Source organism: Galeopterus variegatus, unplaced genomic scaffold, assembly GCF_000696425.1.
Source record: "Galeopterus variegatus unplaced genomic scaffold, G_variegatus-3.0.2 Scaffold370, whole genome shotgun sequence".
NCBI lineage: Eukaryota > Metazoa > Chordata > Mammalia > Dermoptera > Cynocephalidae > Galeopterus > Galeopterus variegatus.
The window spans coordinates 351,636-371,033 of NW_007726481.1; the positions used below are offsets into that span (position 1 = coordinate 351,636).

At 37.6% G+C, this 19,398-nt stretch overlaps 1 protein-coding gene across 1 annotated transcript in view; it reads right to left on the reverse strand.

Moving 5' to 3' along the window:
- The window catches only part of PRKAR2B (protein kinase, cAMP-dependent, regulatory, type II, beta), an 89,494-nt gene extending 70,102 nt beyond the window's left edge, over nucleotides 1-19,392 (reverse strand). The window contains exon 1 of the mRNA XM_008568054.1: nucleotides 19,015-19,392. Coding sequence (XP_008566276.1) covers nucleotides 19,015-19,324 — 310 coding nt within the window. The 5' untranslated portion in view covers nucleotides 19,325-19,392. The remainder of the gene's footprint in view (nucleotides 1-19,014) is intronic.
- Between the last annotated feature and the right edge of the window lie 6 nt (nucleotides 19,393-19,398).

Genomic DNA, 19,398 nt, shown 5'->3' on the forward strand with positions numbered 1-19,398 from the left:
AGCAAGATGAAGGTTAAAAACCTATCTCAGCCTTAGGGCAAAAATAAGGCAAACATTCTCTGCCTGACTGCACCCTCTAGTCTCTCCAAAGGACTCTGGGATTCTGGCTTAAAATGCTGGGAACTCTTTGTTTTCCTGGGGTCCTTAGATTTCTGCGTCTTTCTAAGTGTTTACAGCAGGATTTTCCACACAAGAGGCATCGCCATCTAGAATGTATCTTCTAAATTTGTGGGGCCAATTTCAATTGCCACAATAATTAAGACGACACCCTTGGCATTCGGCAGGCAAACTCCAGAATAGTCCCACGCAACAAAGAACTGTCCCGCATACCTCAACTTTGGTCCTACACGACTTTCAAATATCTTACCAGGCATTCGCATTGACAAAAAGTCCATTTATAACCATTTGGGCCTAGATCTTAACACTGCTTTATATAAACACACAATTATTTTATGTAGTTTTAATATACATCAAATTTCTCACAACACAACTACAACATAAATCAAAAGAAATGTTGTTTCTTTTTTCCATTGTTTTATTCAAAATATTTTAACATTTACAGAATACAGCGTGTTGTTTCCATACATGCATATACTACACAATAATTCACTTAGGGTAGACAGCATAGTTCTATACCCATTAGTCCAACACTTTTCCTCCTCTCCCCCTACCTTTATTTTGTTTGGTTTGGAATTTTACTAATAGATGTTCACCATTTCAAAAAACCATGTCATTTGTGGTATGTGGATCACCAGTATAGCATGTCTGATGAAACTACATTTGCACCTTTCATATTTTCAGTGAGTCTACACATAGGTTGGAGAATCTAATCACATGTCTTGTGTACACACTGAAGCACATACCTACTGACATACATTTTACTTACTATAAATTACTTTCCTTATTTCTCCTTCATATTTTTGCTAAATATTATTTCAATTTCTAAATTGTGGGTAGACAGGTCATATGCCTTCAATTTTCATATCCCAACAGTAAATGGGGCATAGGATTGGACACTTTAAGAAGGTGGGTGCACCAGGCAAGTGGTATGCAGTAGTGAAGGTAAATACTGGATTTTGACAACAATTACAAAAAATCCAATACCTTATATCCATATCTCTTCATATCCATTTGCAGGGATGAAACACGTGTTTCCTGCACATACTTTTGAGAACTTAACAGTCACCTTCACGATTTTTCTAGGCTTTTTTTAGTCTAGCTACCAAAGTAGGGAAGAAAGCTGAGATTTAGGGTAGAAGCCTTGTTGGAAATAAAGAAATGTGCATCTGGCCAAGATAAGCCTGATGTTTTCCTTCTAGGGAACAGGAGGAAGATGAGGATCGGCACTGTCAGCTTTCTGACATCCCACGTCATTGGCAGTGATGGTTGGGGCATCGACAGGGTGCCTGTCCAGGTGAAAGCCATAAACTAAAATACAGTTTTGGTCAAAAACATAAAACAGACTTAGAAATAGGAGAGCTTGACTAGTCTTTGGCTTTTTTTTTTCTTTTGCCAGGTGCCAGTTCCAGGATCCAAACCTGTGACCTTGGTATTACAAGAGTGTGCTCTAATCAACTGAGCTAACCAGCCAGCCATTTTTTTTTTTTTTTTTTTTTTGGCCTTCGGCTTTTTTTCCTAGCAAAAAAGCAATCCCATTATGCTCCATAATTAGGAAAACATAACCCGGATTTTAGTGTCTAACAAAAATAATGAAAGATTTCACAAGATAATCAGAGCAGAAAGCAATGGCATTTCTCAATTAAAATGTGGGAAAGAGAACTTCAAGAGCATCCATGTTTATAATTGATCTTTTTAAATTGAGGAAAAATTGGCATACCACAAAATGCACATTTCAATGAGTTTTGACAAATGTATATACATCCATCTAAAGAACACTGCAATCAAGGTGTAAAACATTCCCAACACTGTGGCATGTTTCCATGAGCCCCCTTATAGTCAATTCCCACTATTCCATATAGGTAGCTACTGTTAGGATTTCTACCACCGTAGTTTAGTTTTGCCTCTCTTTGAACTTCATGTAAATATAAGATTATTCTTGCTGTTGAGAGAATTAATAGGTCATTCATTTTTATTGCCGAGTAGTATTCCCAGTATGAATGAAAAAAAAAAGATGTTCAACATCACTAGTAATAAAGAAAAGCAAAGTCAGTCTTCAATGAGATTCCGTCTATCATCCATCCTATTGGCAAACTCGTTAAAATCTCCCTATCAGATATAAGCTTGAATGTGAAGAATCAGCTTTCAAACTACTAATGAGCTGCAAACTGGTGCTATACCTTTGCAGAGCAAATATAAGGTAGAGTCAAAGCTGTGCACCCTTACAACCATCCTTTCCACACTTAGGCGTAAGACCCTAGAGCATCAGTCTTCAGACTTTTTGGTCTCAAAAGCTCTTTACACTTTTAAAAATTATTTGCTTATATGGGTTATAGCTATTGATGTTTACTGTATTAGAAATTTAAACTGGGAGGAAGCCGAGCCCAGCCACAACCAGATAAAGAGCACACCAAAAACACCATTTCCATGCAGGTAGCCCACCACAGCCACCACAATTGCCATGGCTGCCACAAAAGCGGCTAGTCGCGATAGTGGTAGTCACAACAGCCACTGTGCAGACGGCACGCCAGACAGTCAACTGCACTGACACGAGGAGAGTCACCAGCAAAGACCACACACACATACACACACACACAAAAGACGTCCTCTCTCTCCACAAAGCACACTCCAGGGTAATAGAAGAAGCGTCTGCTATACAATAAGAGTGGGGTACCTGAACACACCTCTCTCAGTACTGGGCGGATCATCTAAGCAACAAATCAACAGAGAAACAGTTAATCTATCAGAAGAAGAGAACAAATCTGTGGTTATTAGAAAGGGGAGGAGGAGAGGGAAGGGGAGATATTGGATAAAGGGCATAAAGAATAAGTATGATTTGTAACAATGAATATTCAAATTAAAATCTTTTTTAATTTAAAAAAAAGAGCATGTGATGTAATTTTAACCAATGAGAAATAAGAAGAAATACATTGCAGAGTTCCAGAGAAAGATTTTCCCTTCTTTTAAGAGATGTCTAGGGCCGGCCCGGTGGCACACTGCTACAGTGCGCCGCTTGGGAAGCGCGGCGGCGCTCCCGCCAAGGGTTCGGATCCCACATACAGACCGGTTCCCGCTCACTGGCTGAGCGAGGTGTGGGAGCAACACCGAGGGTTGCGATCCCGTTGCCGGTCTCAGTCCGGTACGGGTGCGAAAGTGAGGGTTGCGATCCGTTGCCAGACACGAGAAAAGACAAAAAGGAGAAAAAAAAAAAAAGAGATGTCTAATAAGGAACAGTTTCTTCTGGATGTCCCTGTGTGAGAATGTGATACTCAGAGCCAGTGCGGCCATCTTGTGACCATGAAGAGACAAAAAGACAAAATGTAATGGCACAGCCAAAATATGTATCCAGGAAAAGGTTGATAAGGCACAGAATTCTGTAAACAATTCTGAAGCCATCTTAACTCCAGCCCTTTGGCCATCTGATATAATAAACCCCTATCTGTTTAAGCTGCTTTTAATTGGATTTTGGCTAGCAGAAATTGAAAGTATCCTAATGGATACATAAATTTTGCTTGGGAATTCATTATAATGGAGAACTGGGAGATATTAAGTCACAGAAATTGTATAGACAGAAATACATAGAGATTGAACCCTATTTAAGAAGTACGATGTATTGATTGCTAAAATGTGCTGAGAGGACATAAACGGCCAGGGAAATGTCCTCTACTCAGAAATACCTTATAATCTAGTTTCCTGAGAAAATCAAACACAGCCATTTCTAGAATTTATGTGCAATGAGACAGTAAATTCCATTCAATTCCACCAGCATTAGTTCATGTAATACATGTGCTAGAGAGTATGTTGATGAGTTAGAAACACTCTATCCTCTACAATCTATGGGAGAAAACTAAACTGACAGGTAATTATAATTCAAGGAAAATTGTGGAAAGATATTGTGGGAGAAAGATAAATGAGAGATTCATTTCTTTTGTCATACCCAGGAAAGCCTCATGTCTCTCCTGCTCAAAATTCTTCAGTGGTTTCCAACTACATTTTATTCATTCAACAAATATTTATTAAGCAGTCACTCTGGGCCAGCACTGTTCTAGATGCTAAGGACACAGCAACGCACAAAACAAAGTCTCTGCTCTCATGAGTTTACCTTTTAATAAGAAGAAGACATATAATAAGCAGATAACTAAATATATACCATGTCAGAGGTGGTAGGTGTTACTGAGAAAAATAAAGTAGGGAGGATACAGAGAATGGGTGCTGGGTTTTTAGAGTACTATTTTATACAGGATGGTGAGAAGCTGGCATTTGAGGAGATAGCTGAAGTAGGGACTGAGCCATGTGTGGATATCTGGGGAAAGTGTTCCAGACAGAAGGAAAAGCAAGTACAAAGGTCCAGAGGCAAAGAATGCCTGGCACACTTGAGGAACAGGAGCAGATCAGTGTGCCTGGAAGAGAAGAAACGATGGAAAGATATCACCTACGGGAGGTGATATCTGAGAAGCAGCCAGGGACAGAGCTGAATTTACCATGATGTTAATGAAGCCCTGACAATGTGCTCACAAAGTCATAGGTTTTGCTATAATCTGAAAATGTAAAATATTTTAGCCACCATCAACACATTTACTTCCATACTGAGTCTTTACAGAGGGTGCAGGTATTTGGGGGACCTGGCTAAGAGGAAATTATCTTGGCAAAACATCTAGCATGGGTTCAGTGAGACTTATTTATATGGATCACCGTCACTGCCATGACTAGCTGTCCTTGTGTAGGAATGGCTTCCAGGAATACTCCTGCAGGTAAGCACACAGCATTGTGTCCCAAAGAGGCAGGGCCAGAGGTTCAATGGGAATAGTAATTTGTTCTCCAGAACCCAGGGCTGGAACTCTGTGATGAGTGCAGAAGCAGCAAGTGTTCAATACACAGAAAGAGAAGAAGTCTTCAGGAAATTCTCCCAACATCTGATGTATAAACTTATAAACAGGAGTTTCACTTTTCGCCAACACCTCCTAATCAGAATCAAAGTGCTCTCCCGTTGGGAATATACTCAAGACTGCAGAGTCTACAATGATAAATGCACCTCTGTTGATGGAATCTCAAGAAATAGTGTTTATCAGACAACAGCACAAACCCAAAGTACTACCACAGACAGCAAGTCTGTGTGTAAAGTCTCTATCATCAATAATAAAAAACAAATTTCCATCATCCTAAAGGGAAAACTGAATTATCTTTCTATTCTCTCTATCAAACATGACTAAATATCCTTGTCATATGGAGAGGCAATCAGCATATGCAGAGAAAGAATTTAGGAAAATATGTGACAGAGGTGGTTCAGGCAGTGCATTAATAAAAACGTTATTTTTCTGGATTTTGTGATGTTTCTGTTATTTGTCTCCATTTTAACTTCTGTAATTTGTGGTTAAGTTCTTTTCTCATACTAAAAACATATTTGCTGTCAAACATTTTTAAAAAAAGAAATTTAAACTGATAAATGTTTAAAATATTATTTTAAACTAATATAAAAAATTACCTGTTATCATAAATATCATATTTTGATAGAAAATAACTATATTTTCCCAAACAAACAAAATTTAGTAAAACTTAGAATGACTGTGTTTTACATTTTTGCAAATCTGGTATGATAGAGGATAGATGGGTTCTCATATCTGCTCCTGCATTCAATCTGTTACAATTATCACACATCACATTCCCTCTGGAAAACTCCACTGCATACTTATGAGAGGATGAGAGGGAAAAAAAGGCAAAGAAAATCTTAGTAATACTTGTAATACGGTTTTAATCCTATGGAATCGCTGAAAATGTCTAGGACTGGAAAGGGAATGGCCCTCCAGGGGTCTCCAGACCACACTTTGAAGAGAGTAGAATATTTGCATCACACCCCCCCCCACACACACACAATGTTCACTACAGCACTATAACAACAACAAATTGGTAACAACTAAAATATTTACCAAAAAATCAATAAAGTATATATTTATACAAGTGTATATACCACATAGCAGTTTAGAATAAATGAACTAGAACTACATGAATCAATGTAACACTCAAACACTGTTCTCAAAAACAAGTGGAAGGATAATAATTTTTTTTCTTTCTTTTTTTTTTTTTTAAAGATGACCGGTAAGGGGATCTTAAAACCCTTGGCTTGGTGTTGTCAGCACCACGTTCAGCCAGTGAGCAAACTGGCCATCCTTATATAGCGATCCAAACCCATGGCCTTGGTGTTATCAGCACCACACTCTCCCGAGTGAGCCACGGGCCAGCCCCTGGAAGGATAATAATTGACCTAAAAGAAACTTTTATAAGTGCACAATTTATGTAAATTTTGAAAATATTCAAAATAGCACTCCTTCTAACTTATGAATAAGTGCCTATATAGTAACAGTACAAAACCATGCATGCATAAGATAAACTCCAAATTCATCATGATGGTGGTAAGAGAATGGAATAGGAGAGGTACACAGGGAACTCCTACTGCACATACGATATATTCCTTAAAAGAAAAAGAAAATTAAAGGGTGACAAAATGTCAATATTTGTTAGAGCTAGGGGATGGCTTACATGAGTGTTCCTTATTTAGTTTGTTTCTTTCTGTATATTGGACACACTTCACAATAAAAAGAGAAAAAAATAATTTTCTGCTCTACTCAGTTTTGCAGGTAACTATCAACCCAACCAGATTAGTTCACATTGGATTTTAATGCTAAATGTGCTCCTAAAATATTTTTCATAATATATATATATATATATATATTTTTTTTTTTTCCCTTTTTGTCTTTTTTCGTGACCGGCAACGGGATCGCAACCCTTGGTGCTGCGCCCGCACCTCGCTCAGCCAGTGAGCGGGAACCAGTCCATATGTGGGATCCGAACCCTCAGCGGGAGCACCACCGCACTTCCCAAGCAGCGCACTGTAGCAGTGCACCACCGGGCCGGCCCCATAAAATATATTTTTACAAACAAGTTTTTGTTAAGACTCAAACACTAAAATACCTTTTGTATTCTTTTTAAGGAATTACTCATTTTAAGGAATCACTATGAACCACAAGTCCTAATATTGCTTAGTTGGTAAGCTGTTGTTAATGACAGTCAAATAAAAAGCAGAGACCTGTGAACAAATCCATGTAAAAACAAAGTTCCAAAAGGATTGCCTTTTTTTCTGCTAAAAATATATTTAGATATTAGTAATTTGTCATTGAACAAGTACAGAATGATGGGTTTTAGAAATTAAACCACCTACTAATGTAAAACTTGGAAAGGTATAAATTTGTCCCACCATGAACTTACTTTTATAAATATTATGACATGAGGAAATGGCAACAAACTGTCAATTTAATGCAACTAATTTTTTCCAATTAATTTATATTTCAGGAACATATTCATGTTTTTACTATAAGCACCCGCCTCATTTAAATAAAGTAACTACTTTCAATACTCCTACCTACTCTTTCCTAAGTTATTTAAAAATGACTTGCTAAAACTCAAATAAGGCCATAAACTTAGAGATTTTGCACACCCAAATTTATTTATTCTACCACTTAAACATCAATTCTCAAGGGAGAGAATGGTGTGAAAACAAAGCAAAGCTTTAACCCATTACTACTACTTTTTTTTATTATTATTAAACATATTTGTGGGGTACAAAGTTAACTGTCAATAGTTGTACATTATGTGTGATGGTCAACTCAGGATAGTCAGCTCATTCATCATAATACATAATCATTCTTTGTGTCCCTTAACCAATTTCTCGTTAACCTCCCCTTCTCTCCCCCTCCCCCTTTCCACCTCTAGTAACCATAGTTCTGTTCTCTCCTCCTAAGAGTTCAATGTATTATTATGATTGTTGTTTCTCTCTCTCTCCCTCTCTTTTCACTATTTTTTTTAAGTCAGACTACTTACCTTGAATTTCAAATGGAATTAAAGAAGGGACTGAGATTTAAAGGAGTGTTTTCTGTTTTTTAATTTGAAACACTTAGCTAAAAGATTTAGACTTTACTTACTTTTGTATTTTTCACTACCTTGAGAACAATCTCTAGCTTCACACGTTTCCAATCAAATTTCATTTTTAAAAAACTGTCAAGTTCATTGACTTCTGAACTGCTATTTCCTTCTTTCTTTCTTCTTCCTTTTACACAAACCCATATATAATGCTTAGTGTATGCCAGGCATTTTTAACTCATTTAATTCTTACAATGACCCTCTGAGGTAGGCACTATCATTATTGCCCTTTCACAGATGAAGATAATGATGCACAGATCATAAAACAACTTACTCAAGGTCCCCAAAGTTAAAAATGGCAGAGCCAGGATTCAAACCCAGCATCCATACCAAAGTGAAGTCATACTTTTAAAAAAGTCTCCACTACTTCAGATTGTTCATGTCACTATTTTTAAATTTCTGCAACTAAAAGCAATCTGCTTGTGTTTTTGTTTCTTTCCACCATAGTAAACTACCAAGTTTAAGAAGTGTGAAGCAGAGGAAAGGGTCCTCAAGTTTATGGTGATCAGGTTTATAAAATTAGTGGAGGGAAAAAAAAAAGAATGGCACGTATACAGGAAAGAATTGAGGCAGACAATAAAACATTCAGTTTAAGACAAAATTACTTAGAGGTGCTTGAAGCACATCCAAGTACACATATCTGGTAAGCAGGTAGATATATGTCAATCTGAATTTTAAAGAGAGGGGAACTATGCTGGAGCTAGAGGAAAATCGGTAGGGCTCCAAAGTGAGTCTTGAAGGGTTGACAGGATTCATGTAATAATAAAGGGAGGAAGGCAGGAGGAAGGTAAGAATGAGGAGGAAAGGAAAAGAGAGAGAATAGACAAAGCAAGTTCAGGACAACAGGCCAGTTTTAGATATTAGCACGGGCTCATGTAAGCAGAAGCACTGACATATAGCATTAGAGGTTTAGGTGTGCCCAGAATGTCACCAGGATTAGAATGTGAAATCCTTACAGGCAAGACAAGCCTGCATGCCTGTGTTCTCTGCATTTTGTAGAGTGATCAAATGCCAGCCTCAAAGATAATGAAGCCTCACTTTTAATATGATGAAGTCTAAATCTATGAAACTGAGGATAGGCTAATGCTTATAAATTTCATGAAAACATTTAAAAACACATTAACATAAAAGGTTATTAGAAGACTATTTAAAATATTTACATGCCTAAGAAGGTTTTAATCACTGTGCATTTATACACAATTACTGTTAGACATTCAGTATTCAAATGAGTTTAATTTTTAAAATATTTGAGCATCTACTGAGGGCAAAGCACGACACACACAGGAAAGACCTAACGGAGAGGATATATTCCTGCATATTCCTGCCTGCGTGTAGTGAGGACACCTGACATCTGCAAAGCTTACTCTGATGGAGGGCATATTCATCCTACCATATTGACACTATTAATGTCAATCAGGGAAAGGTTTTTGGTGGGGTGAAATGTAAACTAAATGTTGGAGAAAGAGTAAGATTTGGCAGAAAGATATGGAGAGAGGACTGGGCATTCAGGATCATGAGACTAACTAAGGCAAGACTATTTGTCTACATCAATTTAGATCCATGACATGTGCGTCTATAAATTGTGTTTTATTTACTACTTACTGTATATTTTTAAAAGAATTGCCTTTCTTTTATGGCTTTTTGCACTTAAAATTCATTTAATAAAAGTACACGATAAACGTTTTTTCAAAAGCTGCAAAAAAGCAGATAGTGAAAAGTCTCCCTTCTAACCACATATCATCTCCTGAAGTGTCCTTCCTGAGATATTCTATGAAAATGCATTTCTTTTAAACTATTTTAAACTTTAGACTTTCTTCTAATTCTGACTGGTGTTTCCATGAGTTATTGGTTCTTAACTAAACACCTACAATATGATACAATTCTCCTTGTTCCATCCACAAAATTTGCATCAAGAATGTTAGCACTCTACAACCTAAGTTAGAGTTTAGTGTGCATATAGGAATACAGGTTTAAAAGAAAAGGCCTGGATCTTCCCTTTCAGGTAATATGATTTTAGTTCCTTTTTATAAGATAGAATTTTCCTCTATATTCTGCCAAACTTCTGTTGAGTCGAATGATTAATTTATCTAGTGAAAGTCTACTATAAAAAACACACATACAAAACACTAGGACACTGCCTACCTGCAGGTCCTTTATGATCTAGGAGCACAAATCAGGAAACCAAAGTTGATCGTAGCTGCCTTACATATTAAGAGAATATCAAGTTAAGTTGTATTGCTCAGAGTTGTGGTCCATAATGGGGTTTATGTACCCCAAGACAGTGCATCAGAAGATATACATTGGGAAGAGTGTAGGAAAATCAGAACTTGTCTACAATTACTTTTTACTTCTTCCTTTCAAAACTTATATTGTAAGAAGTTTTATCATATACATGATAAGCCAATATGCTGGTACGTGTATAAAATTTATAAAGACATACTGCAAGTATACACTCAAATATATTTTGCTAATAAGGGTGCATAATACAATAAGTTTACAGAATTAAACAGCTCAGTATATTCGGTGTTTTTCTAAAATGAGCATTTTATTAAGTTTCTAAAGTACATCAAGCACTAATTTGGTGGAATAGATAGAGAAAGCAAAATGCAAAAGGGAGAGATCAATGCAGGGGAAGACTGCAAATTTATAGAGGGAAAAAATAAGTACTGTATTTTTTGTTTTTGCTTTTTCATTTCCTTTTTTTGATATGTGATTCTTTTCAAACTATAAGTGTTATCAAAATGAAGTGTATGTACCATGGCTGAGGAGAAGGGCTCTGAAGTCAGACTGCCAGTTTCAAATCCTGACTCCATCACTTACTTTGGGGAAGACTAAATGACATATTTGTGAAGGGCTTTGTTCAGTGTCTAGTGCATAAAGCAGCCAAAAATGTTAACAGTAATTATTATGAAATAAAAAGAACACCATTTAACAAACATTAGCTATAATAACAGGAATGAAATGACTGAGTCATGTTTTAATACAACATGACCTTTTGAAAAGATGCTTTTTGGGTCTAACTGAATGTATTTAAGCAAATGGAAGCTTTTTTCTTTCTTTTTTCCCATCAATATCAATCCCATGAACTATTTTGTCTTGGAACAGTTAATATAAATTAAACAATGTCAGTCCCTAGCCAAACGGATACAGGAATAACTGTATACAGTGTATCTTCTTGGCTTCACTTTAATGTGGAACATGTGTTTATATTTTGACCTTTTGTCTTTTTTAAAAATTAAGAAACATTTTTAAACAGCAGCAACTGGAATGACTTTTTTTAGTTTCCAAGCATATTAAGCTACACATGGCAGAGCCTACTGCTGAAACATTTATAAATGTTACACCAACTGTGTTTATATTTCTGATTTTTTTAGATTGTTTTGTTTTCATGTAAGCCGTGACCTGAAAATTTTAGCTCAAATTCTTTCCACAAAATAATTACATAATGAAACAGTCTGAGCCATTTTGAATTTCTGAAACATAAAACTCACTCCCATAAAATATAAGGATCAGCATTATAGTGAAGTTTTTATAGTGGGTTTCTGGGACTGCCCCAACCGCAATCAGACGGTATGGATAAGACCGGACCAAGAACACAATGATAATTCATCTAACTCAGAAAAATCACTGCACCTAGTGGAGCAGAGAAGCTCCACTGTCTCTTCTTAAGCAATTGATACAAAAATACAGTTCAATATTGAATTTCACTGCATTGAAAAAGAATCAAATAGCCAACAAACAAACAAAAACAAAACAAACAAAAAAACACCCTGGAAATTCTAAAGGCATAAGTACTTTTCTTTAGACCAGCCTTACTTTGTCTATCACCTTGATGGAAAACAGAAAAAGTCCATATGACGTAAGTTCATATAAATAGCACACAAAATGTTCGTGATAGTTCATGGACAAGACCAAATTTATAAGGCCAAAACCTACTAAATTTAAGTGAGGAACTTCTCTGTCTCACCTGTCCCATCTATTAAATGAAATGGATTACATATACAATCCAAGAGACAGTCTCTGACAAAAGGATTATTTAAGAAGTCTAGAGAGTAAACTTGAGACTATTTTTTTTTAAATAAAAACAGGGGAAAAAAAGGGAAGGAATTGGCTCTCAATAAATATCTGTGCAGTGCTTGAATGAGCACAACATCCTGCCTTCCAATTTTCACACATTCCTTCTCCTAAAGACCATCCTAGATCTCAGGCCCCTCTGGTGCTCTGTGACTCTCCACACTTCTAACATAGACCCTGCGGTCACTCACTTCAGTCTCCTTTACTGAATCCCTCACCCTAAAATATTCCATCAATCTCCAGTCTCCACTGTAGGGTTTCTCTATTGCTACTATTCCCAACAAATAACTTTCTTAATGGGCCATAAATAAACTCCTAACTGATGGATTCAAAGGTCTCCTGTTAGTATCTGTACTGTTGAAAAAGAAACACATTTGTTTTCTAACACAACTATAAACAAAAAATCTTGACAGCTGGAAATTTACTGGAATCCCTGGAATGAGATTTGCAACAATAAATATTCAATATATTTACTCCTATTCCACCCAGACAAAGTACATGCTTTATGTGCAACCTCAAATGGAAAGCTTATTAACTGTCTTACACAAAATAGTAGCAAAAGTTTGATTTTTAAGATAGGTAGAAAAATGAAAATATCTAATGCTTCAATTTTTGTTTAAATATTTTTGCCATATGCTCTCTTTTAGATAAAGTACAAGGCACTGAAAGAAGCCTTCACATGTCCCAGTTGGTTTTACTTCTCTCAGGCTCCTCTCCCTCTCCAGGCCCTTCTGCCTTCACCCTTTACTTTCTTTCTACCAAAGCCCAAATTAATATAGATGGGTAAAAGCAGAAAGGACACTATTTCATGAACTCTGATTTTCCAATTTCAATCTTTAAAGAAATCCATGTAATACTACCATAAAATGAATAATGTTCTTAACTGTTCTACTTTGAAAATCCCAATTACCATCGCTAACTCAAAATATTTTTTAAATCTTCTCTAATACTATTGTTTTACATTTATAAGTAAAATAATGGCTTTAATATTTTAGCCATTGTCAGGAATGATGTAATCCATTTCAGGAGGACTTAAAATTACCATGTAAATCTCTAATAGCCAGAGACTATAAAGTTTCATTAATTACAAAATCCTAGACCTCTTAGCTACAACTTATGAGTTGAAAGGATATGGATTTTATTACTATGCGACATTCACTTCACATTAAGTCCTAAGTAAAACTGCTGCATAAGCTCATTTCCTACTTTGTCCAAAAAGTGCAATACTGGATTTATTTATAAGAGACAATGAAATTGCTATTCTACAAGAAAAGTTAACATTTCTCTAAGATTTTATATCAATGAAATCATTTATTTAACATATAATTAGCACTTGCTGTGTATACTGTCCTAAGGGCCTTACAAATGTTAACCCATTTATCCTTGTAACCACGAAGGCAATACTATTAACCCACTAACACATCAATCAACGTTCCTTGCACAGTGCTTCACACATTAAAAAAGTCTGAATTTAAAGTTAATCCTAAAAATTTTCATGAACATTTTTCAAACCAATTAAATGTATTTAAGAGTTTGATGATACATTAAAAGGATATTTTAACTTTCAGTCAGTTGTACAAAATAACTATAACCATTAAAATAAATTTCTCTAGTCGTATGTTGGTGGCCACATGCTATAGGAAGCAAGAACTAACCATTGGCTGCTTTGTCTCATAATAATTTCTAGTGGCCATAGAGAAAGAGTGGGGTCTTAATTAAAGACACAGAGAGGTGAGCGTAATAAATTAGCCAAAGCAAAAATTCTTTAAAGCTACAACTACTCTACAATTTCCTGCTATCAGTTGGACTACGAAATCAATAGGTAACACAATGAGCCGGTTAAGAACATTTTCACAGCAGATTCTTGGGAAGTCAATCTGTCTACTGCCCTTATTGCTTTCGTCACCTCATTTTAGGAAGACTACATGAACCTTTTTAGAGCTTTCTGACTTTTATTCAAACTACAATGTAGCTTAGTCCTTCTAATTCTGTATCTAACAGAGATGAAGAATATGTGCTCCATAATCCTCTAAGAAAACTTCTTCAGACACATGAATGTTCTTCTCAACTCTCCTTCAACCATTTCTTCTCATGATAAATAACTTCATTCTCTTAATCACCCTCCACTACCATCATAGCAAGCTCAAACTTTCCAATATTTTGCATGATCTTAAGGATCTCTTGCAAATTCTCCATGTTCCCTTTAAATTGTAAAAATCAAAGACAATTAAGCTTCTCCAGCAAAGATCTGGCATAGGACAGAGTTAAGAGGATTAAGTTATAGTTTACATGGTAAATTTCTATATTTTTAGCTTGTGTATCTACTCTGAACTCTAGATCTTTTTCTTCTATAATACAGAAAATCAGTTCTTTTATATTTTATATTATAGTAGTTAATTTTTCTCTCAGGTTGACTGCTTTGCAAGTGCCCATATATAACTAGAACTGTACTTAATTCATTTTTAGTTTTGGCAATCACAGAAGAAATTATTGAGCAACACAAGATCTCGTGATAATGCCTATATAAAACCATTAATTACCATAGATTCATTGCAAATTGGTACTGACCCCAACTCTCTGGGCTACTGTAAACACTTCTAATAAATTCTAGGCCAAAAAAAAAATTTAGGCCTAGAGACACTACCCTTTCAGACTGACATGTCAAGTTTTATTTGCTTTTTGTAGGATGGGGAAGAGGAAGGCAGAGTAGATGCCAAAAGGTCTCCATTATAGCTTCTTTCTGGCCTTCAAGAGTTTCCCTAGAGAGTGTCACCATAGCCACTATCATCCTAACACCTAAAGGCTGCCCTTTAAACCACAATTAACTGATAGTAAATGGAAAATAATGATTAGAACTGATTAAATTAGAAGAGAATGGGAGAGGAATAGGAAAGGTATCAGCAGAGGGAGGGATCCTTTGGCAGGAAGGAAGTAAAGACCACCTTCACCCACCTGACTACTTAGCCTAGTGCTATCTATGACCATGCCATCTAACACTCAAAAATCATTGAACCCTGGGACGAGACCACATTTTTCCCCCTGACTGTAGGTGCCTGGCTTATTTAATTAAACCATTACATTATGAGGTAAAGGTCATATGCTTGATCCCTGTGTGAGTCGACAGACATCAGTTTCATGGTCACAAACTTGTCTTTTAACCCCAACCTCTCAAAAATACCATCATTTATGCTAACAGGATTCATGAGAGAGGATATAAACCAATGATGCAAATCCATGACCATTAGTGAAAAAATAACAAGGAAAACTTGTGAGTCAGTCTGCAGAGCAAATTTCACTTAATGCTCTTGGGCTCCAAGGTCAAACTAGGCTCTGCTACTTACTAGTTCTATGTGTGATCTTGGACAAGTTAATTTTTCAGAACCTTAAAGATAAAACACATAAATAGTCTCAAGAAGAGCTTGAGATAGAAGGGATTCTCAGGTTATGCTAGCCCCAGCCCCTTCTGGAGATATGACCTGGTAATCAAGAGCACAGGGATGAAGTCAGGCTCATCTATGCCCCAAATCTGGTTTTGCAGCATACTAGCTGTGAAACACCAGGCCAGTGACAGCCTCATGTTTCTCATAAAGCTGGGATAATGAATCAAAGCATTGAGACAGTACACACAGCAAATGTTAGTAAATGGTAATTCTTTTTTAACTGTTAAAAAGATGAGATTTTATCATCATTATCTGGTCATCAATGTTTTTCAAAGTATGATCACTACAGACAACACAATGACCTGGAATGTCGGCTGAAAAAATAAAGATACCATGTCCCACCCCACCCTCTTCAAAAAAAGCTCTCCAAGAATGATACCAAGTAATGTCCATTTCTGAATCAAACTTCCTTGAGATGCATATGAAAATTTAAAAAGTATTGATCCAGCAAGTCTTGTGTTATGTCACAGTAAATTAACACTTGTCTTCCAATACTTATTTTTTACTATGTCAGGGGAATTACCCAGTATGTGGTGTTTTGTTTGTTTGCTTTTCTATTTTGATGCTTTTCTAGACGTAGACATTAAACTGATAGGCTTAATTTTTTAGGTTCACTCTTGTTTTTCTTTTCCCCAATGGTACTATTTTGACTTGGTTTTTTTCTCCTCTGACCAGGGGTCAGCAAACTATGGTCTTGGTCTGTGACTAGTTTTGTACAACCCCAACCCCCCAGAGGGGGTAAGTGTTTAAAGTGTCGTTAAAAAATAAATAAAATGGGCCGGCCCAGCGGCGCACTGGAGAGTGCGCCGCTTGGGAGCGCGGCGGCGCTCCCGCTGAGGGTTCAGATCCCATGTGGAGACCGGTTCCCGCTCACTGGCTGAGCGCGGTGTGGGCGCAACACTGAGGGTTGCGATCCCGTTGCCAGTCCCCGGTACGGGCGCGACACTGAGAGTTGCGATCCCGTTACCGGTCAGTAAAAAAGACAAAAAAGGAAAAAAAAAGGGTTGCGATCCCGTTGCCAGTCCCCGGTACGGGCGCGACACTGAGAGTTGCGATCCCGTTACCGGTCAGTAAAAAAGACAAAAAGGAAAAAATAAATAAATAAATAAAATAATAATAAGATGCAATGAGAACATATGTTTCCCACAAAGTCTGGAATATTTACAATCTGGCCCTTTACAAAAAAGTTTGCCTACCATTTTGTGGCCTATAATCGTTTTTACACTGTTGGTCTCAACACTTCTTTTTTTTTTTAAAAAAAAGAGACAGACTTGATTAAAATAGAAAATATCAAAAAACACCGCACCTGGCAGAAGCATTGTTGTCAAAGTTTCAGTTATACATATGTGAGGGAACTTCAAAAAGTTTGTGGAAAAATAGAATTAAAAGGTAATATGGATCTTTCCATGAGCTTTCTGAGGTACCATCATATACATATGTGTCTACTGGATAATGATCAAATTCTATTTGGTAGCAGTCAAAAAGTTTTAAAGTCCTTGGGGTTAGGGCTGGAGAATAAATAGTGCAACTGGTTAAAACTCATGTTGAGTGATTTTTACAGTAAAGGTGTCCTGTAGGATATAAAATGAAAGCCATATAAAACAACCTCTGCTGTTTAGAAGTTAGCAGCTTATTTCTTCATTGCAAAATGAAAATTAAATCTCTTCTGTACACAACATACATTGTTCTAAGAAGAAAATGGAATCATCAGGCAAAGTACTTCAGAAGCATTATACAAACAAAATAAACAAAATATTTTAGTTACATTAACAACATATTATACCAAACTTATATAGGTTCATTACCAAGTCCCTTAGTTTCTAGCTCCCTTCAATCTGGGAAACGAGTCCTTTGTGTGTGTCCATGTACATGTGTACATGTGTGTATGTGTATTTTGGCAGCATAAGAAAAATATTACATGTCTCTGCCCTTCTCTGTCATCCACTATTGGCTTCTCCTCATCTATTTAAAATGTTTTCATCTTTTTTTTGTTTCTAGTAAGAAAAGCATTTGACTAAATTCTTTTTTTTCTTGCATTTGACTAAATTCTATGCAAAAAAGAACAATTAAGACTATGATTATCCTATCCTGAGAAACACTAAAAATTCCAAAATTAAAATTCTAAGTAAAATGTTCCCTTTTATATTCATAGACCACTAATTTACAGGGTTTTGTGATTGTTTTGGACAAGCTAAAAATATAGTAATCTCATAACCCATTTCAACATGTATTTCTATAGTAAAAAGAAATACCTTCCTAGGAAGGTACACAAGAAAATGACACTTTAAAATGTTTTCTTTGTATGAAATGCAATGCGGACACACTAACCACAAGCCGTGTAAATAAATAAAAACCGGTGCAATTTGCATGCACGTTTACCTCACACCACAAAGAGAAAACACTTGAACATTTGCACACCATGGTATTTTAGCTTAGGATGCCATAAAAACGGGATTTAGGCATGTTGTGTAAAGACAGGAGGCTGTAAATGTGCTTGTCTGTCTGCCTGTGTTCCAGAAAGAGGGTTGTAAGCAAAATGGGTGGGACTTGCCAGGAGCAGCTATTTGAGAAAATTCCTTTTTCTTTCCCATTCATTCTTTCTAGCTTCAGTGTCTGGCACAGTCCTTACAATTACTCACTGACTTTTCATTCTAAAGATAACCAACAAGCTTTCAGAACTTCCTACAGTGTTTTTCACACACACTTTTTTAAAAAGCACCAAATCATTCAATATGTGGTTTATATAAAAAGCAAATCATTAGCCCGCTTCCTCGTTCCAAAGATCCCGTGGGTTTCAGGCTAAATAGAATCCTTTGTTGTGTGCCCCAAAATAACACAACACGGTATAGGTAAATTGGAAAATAATAGATTATTCTGTTTCCAAGAATGTCAGAGCAATTACCATAAATTTTGTTTTGCCCCCAGGGAGTCCAATTTCATGCTCCTTTTAGTGTATCTACCGTCCTAACAGCAAAGCCAATCAAATTTAACACCCTTCGCCTCTCTTTGGACATTTCATTAATAAACATAAGGGGCTGAAAGAGGACGCCAAGTGGGCCAGTTTCCTTTATGCACAATGGTATTTTCCAAGCGAAATGATCTCCAACCCCAGTGAAAGTTGTCTCTGTAGCAGATGCCCACCCCAAACCCGCCCAGGAGGGGGCAGATGGGCAGAGGGAACCGTAACCTTTCAGGTCTCCCACCTCCAGAGAAGGGGAAGGGGGAGGGTGTGACAAGAGAGCAGAGTAGGAAGGTAGGTAGGCGAGTGGGAGACAGAAATGGATGCTGAGGGGGTGGGGGAGATGGGAAGGTAGGGTAGGTGGAGAACGCGGGGAGAGGTGGGTGAGCGACGCTGCAGGATTCAAGAGCAAAGCGGGACCAGTGGTGGGCAGCGAGGGGGTCCGGTCCTCACCGTTGAACGCCCCAGGGTCCGCGGCCGCCTCCTCATCCTCCTCCTCCCCGTTCTCGGAATCGGAGTGCACGGTCTCCTCGGCGAAGTTGACCCCCTTGCTGGGGGTGCCGCCCCCAGCGGCGGCGCCCGCGTCCCCCCAGGTCCTGCCCTCAGAGCTGAAGCGCCCGACGCCTTTGCGCTGGTTCTCCTGCTGCAAGCGCGTGAAGTGCTGCAGCGCGAACTCCAGCAGGTCGGCGGGCTGGTGCCTCAGCACCTCCACCGTGAAGCCCTGCAGCAGCTCCGTCAGTCCCGCCGGGATCTCGATGCTCATCCTGCCTCCGACGCGGCGGGCGCCCGGGCGCCGCCCTCGCCCCCTGCCCGGTCCGGCCTCAGGCCCGGCGGCCG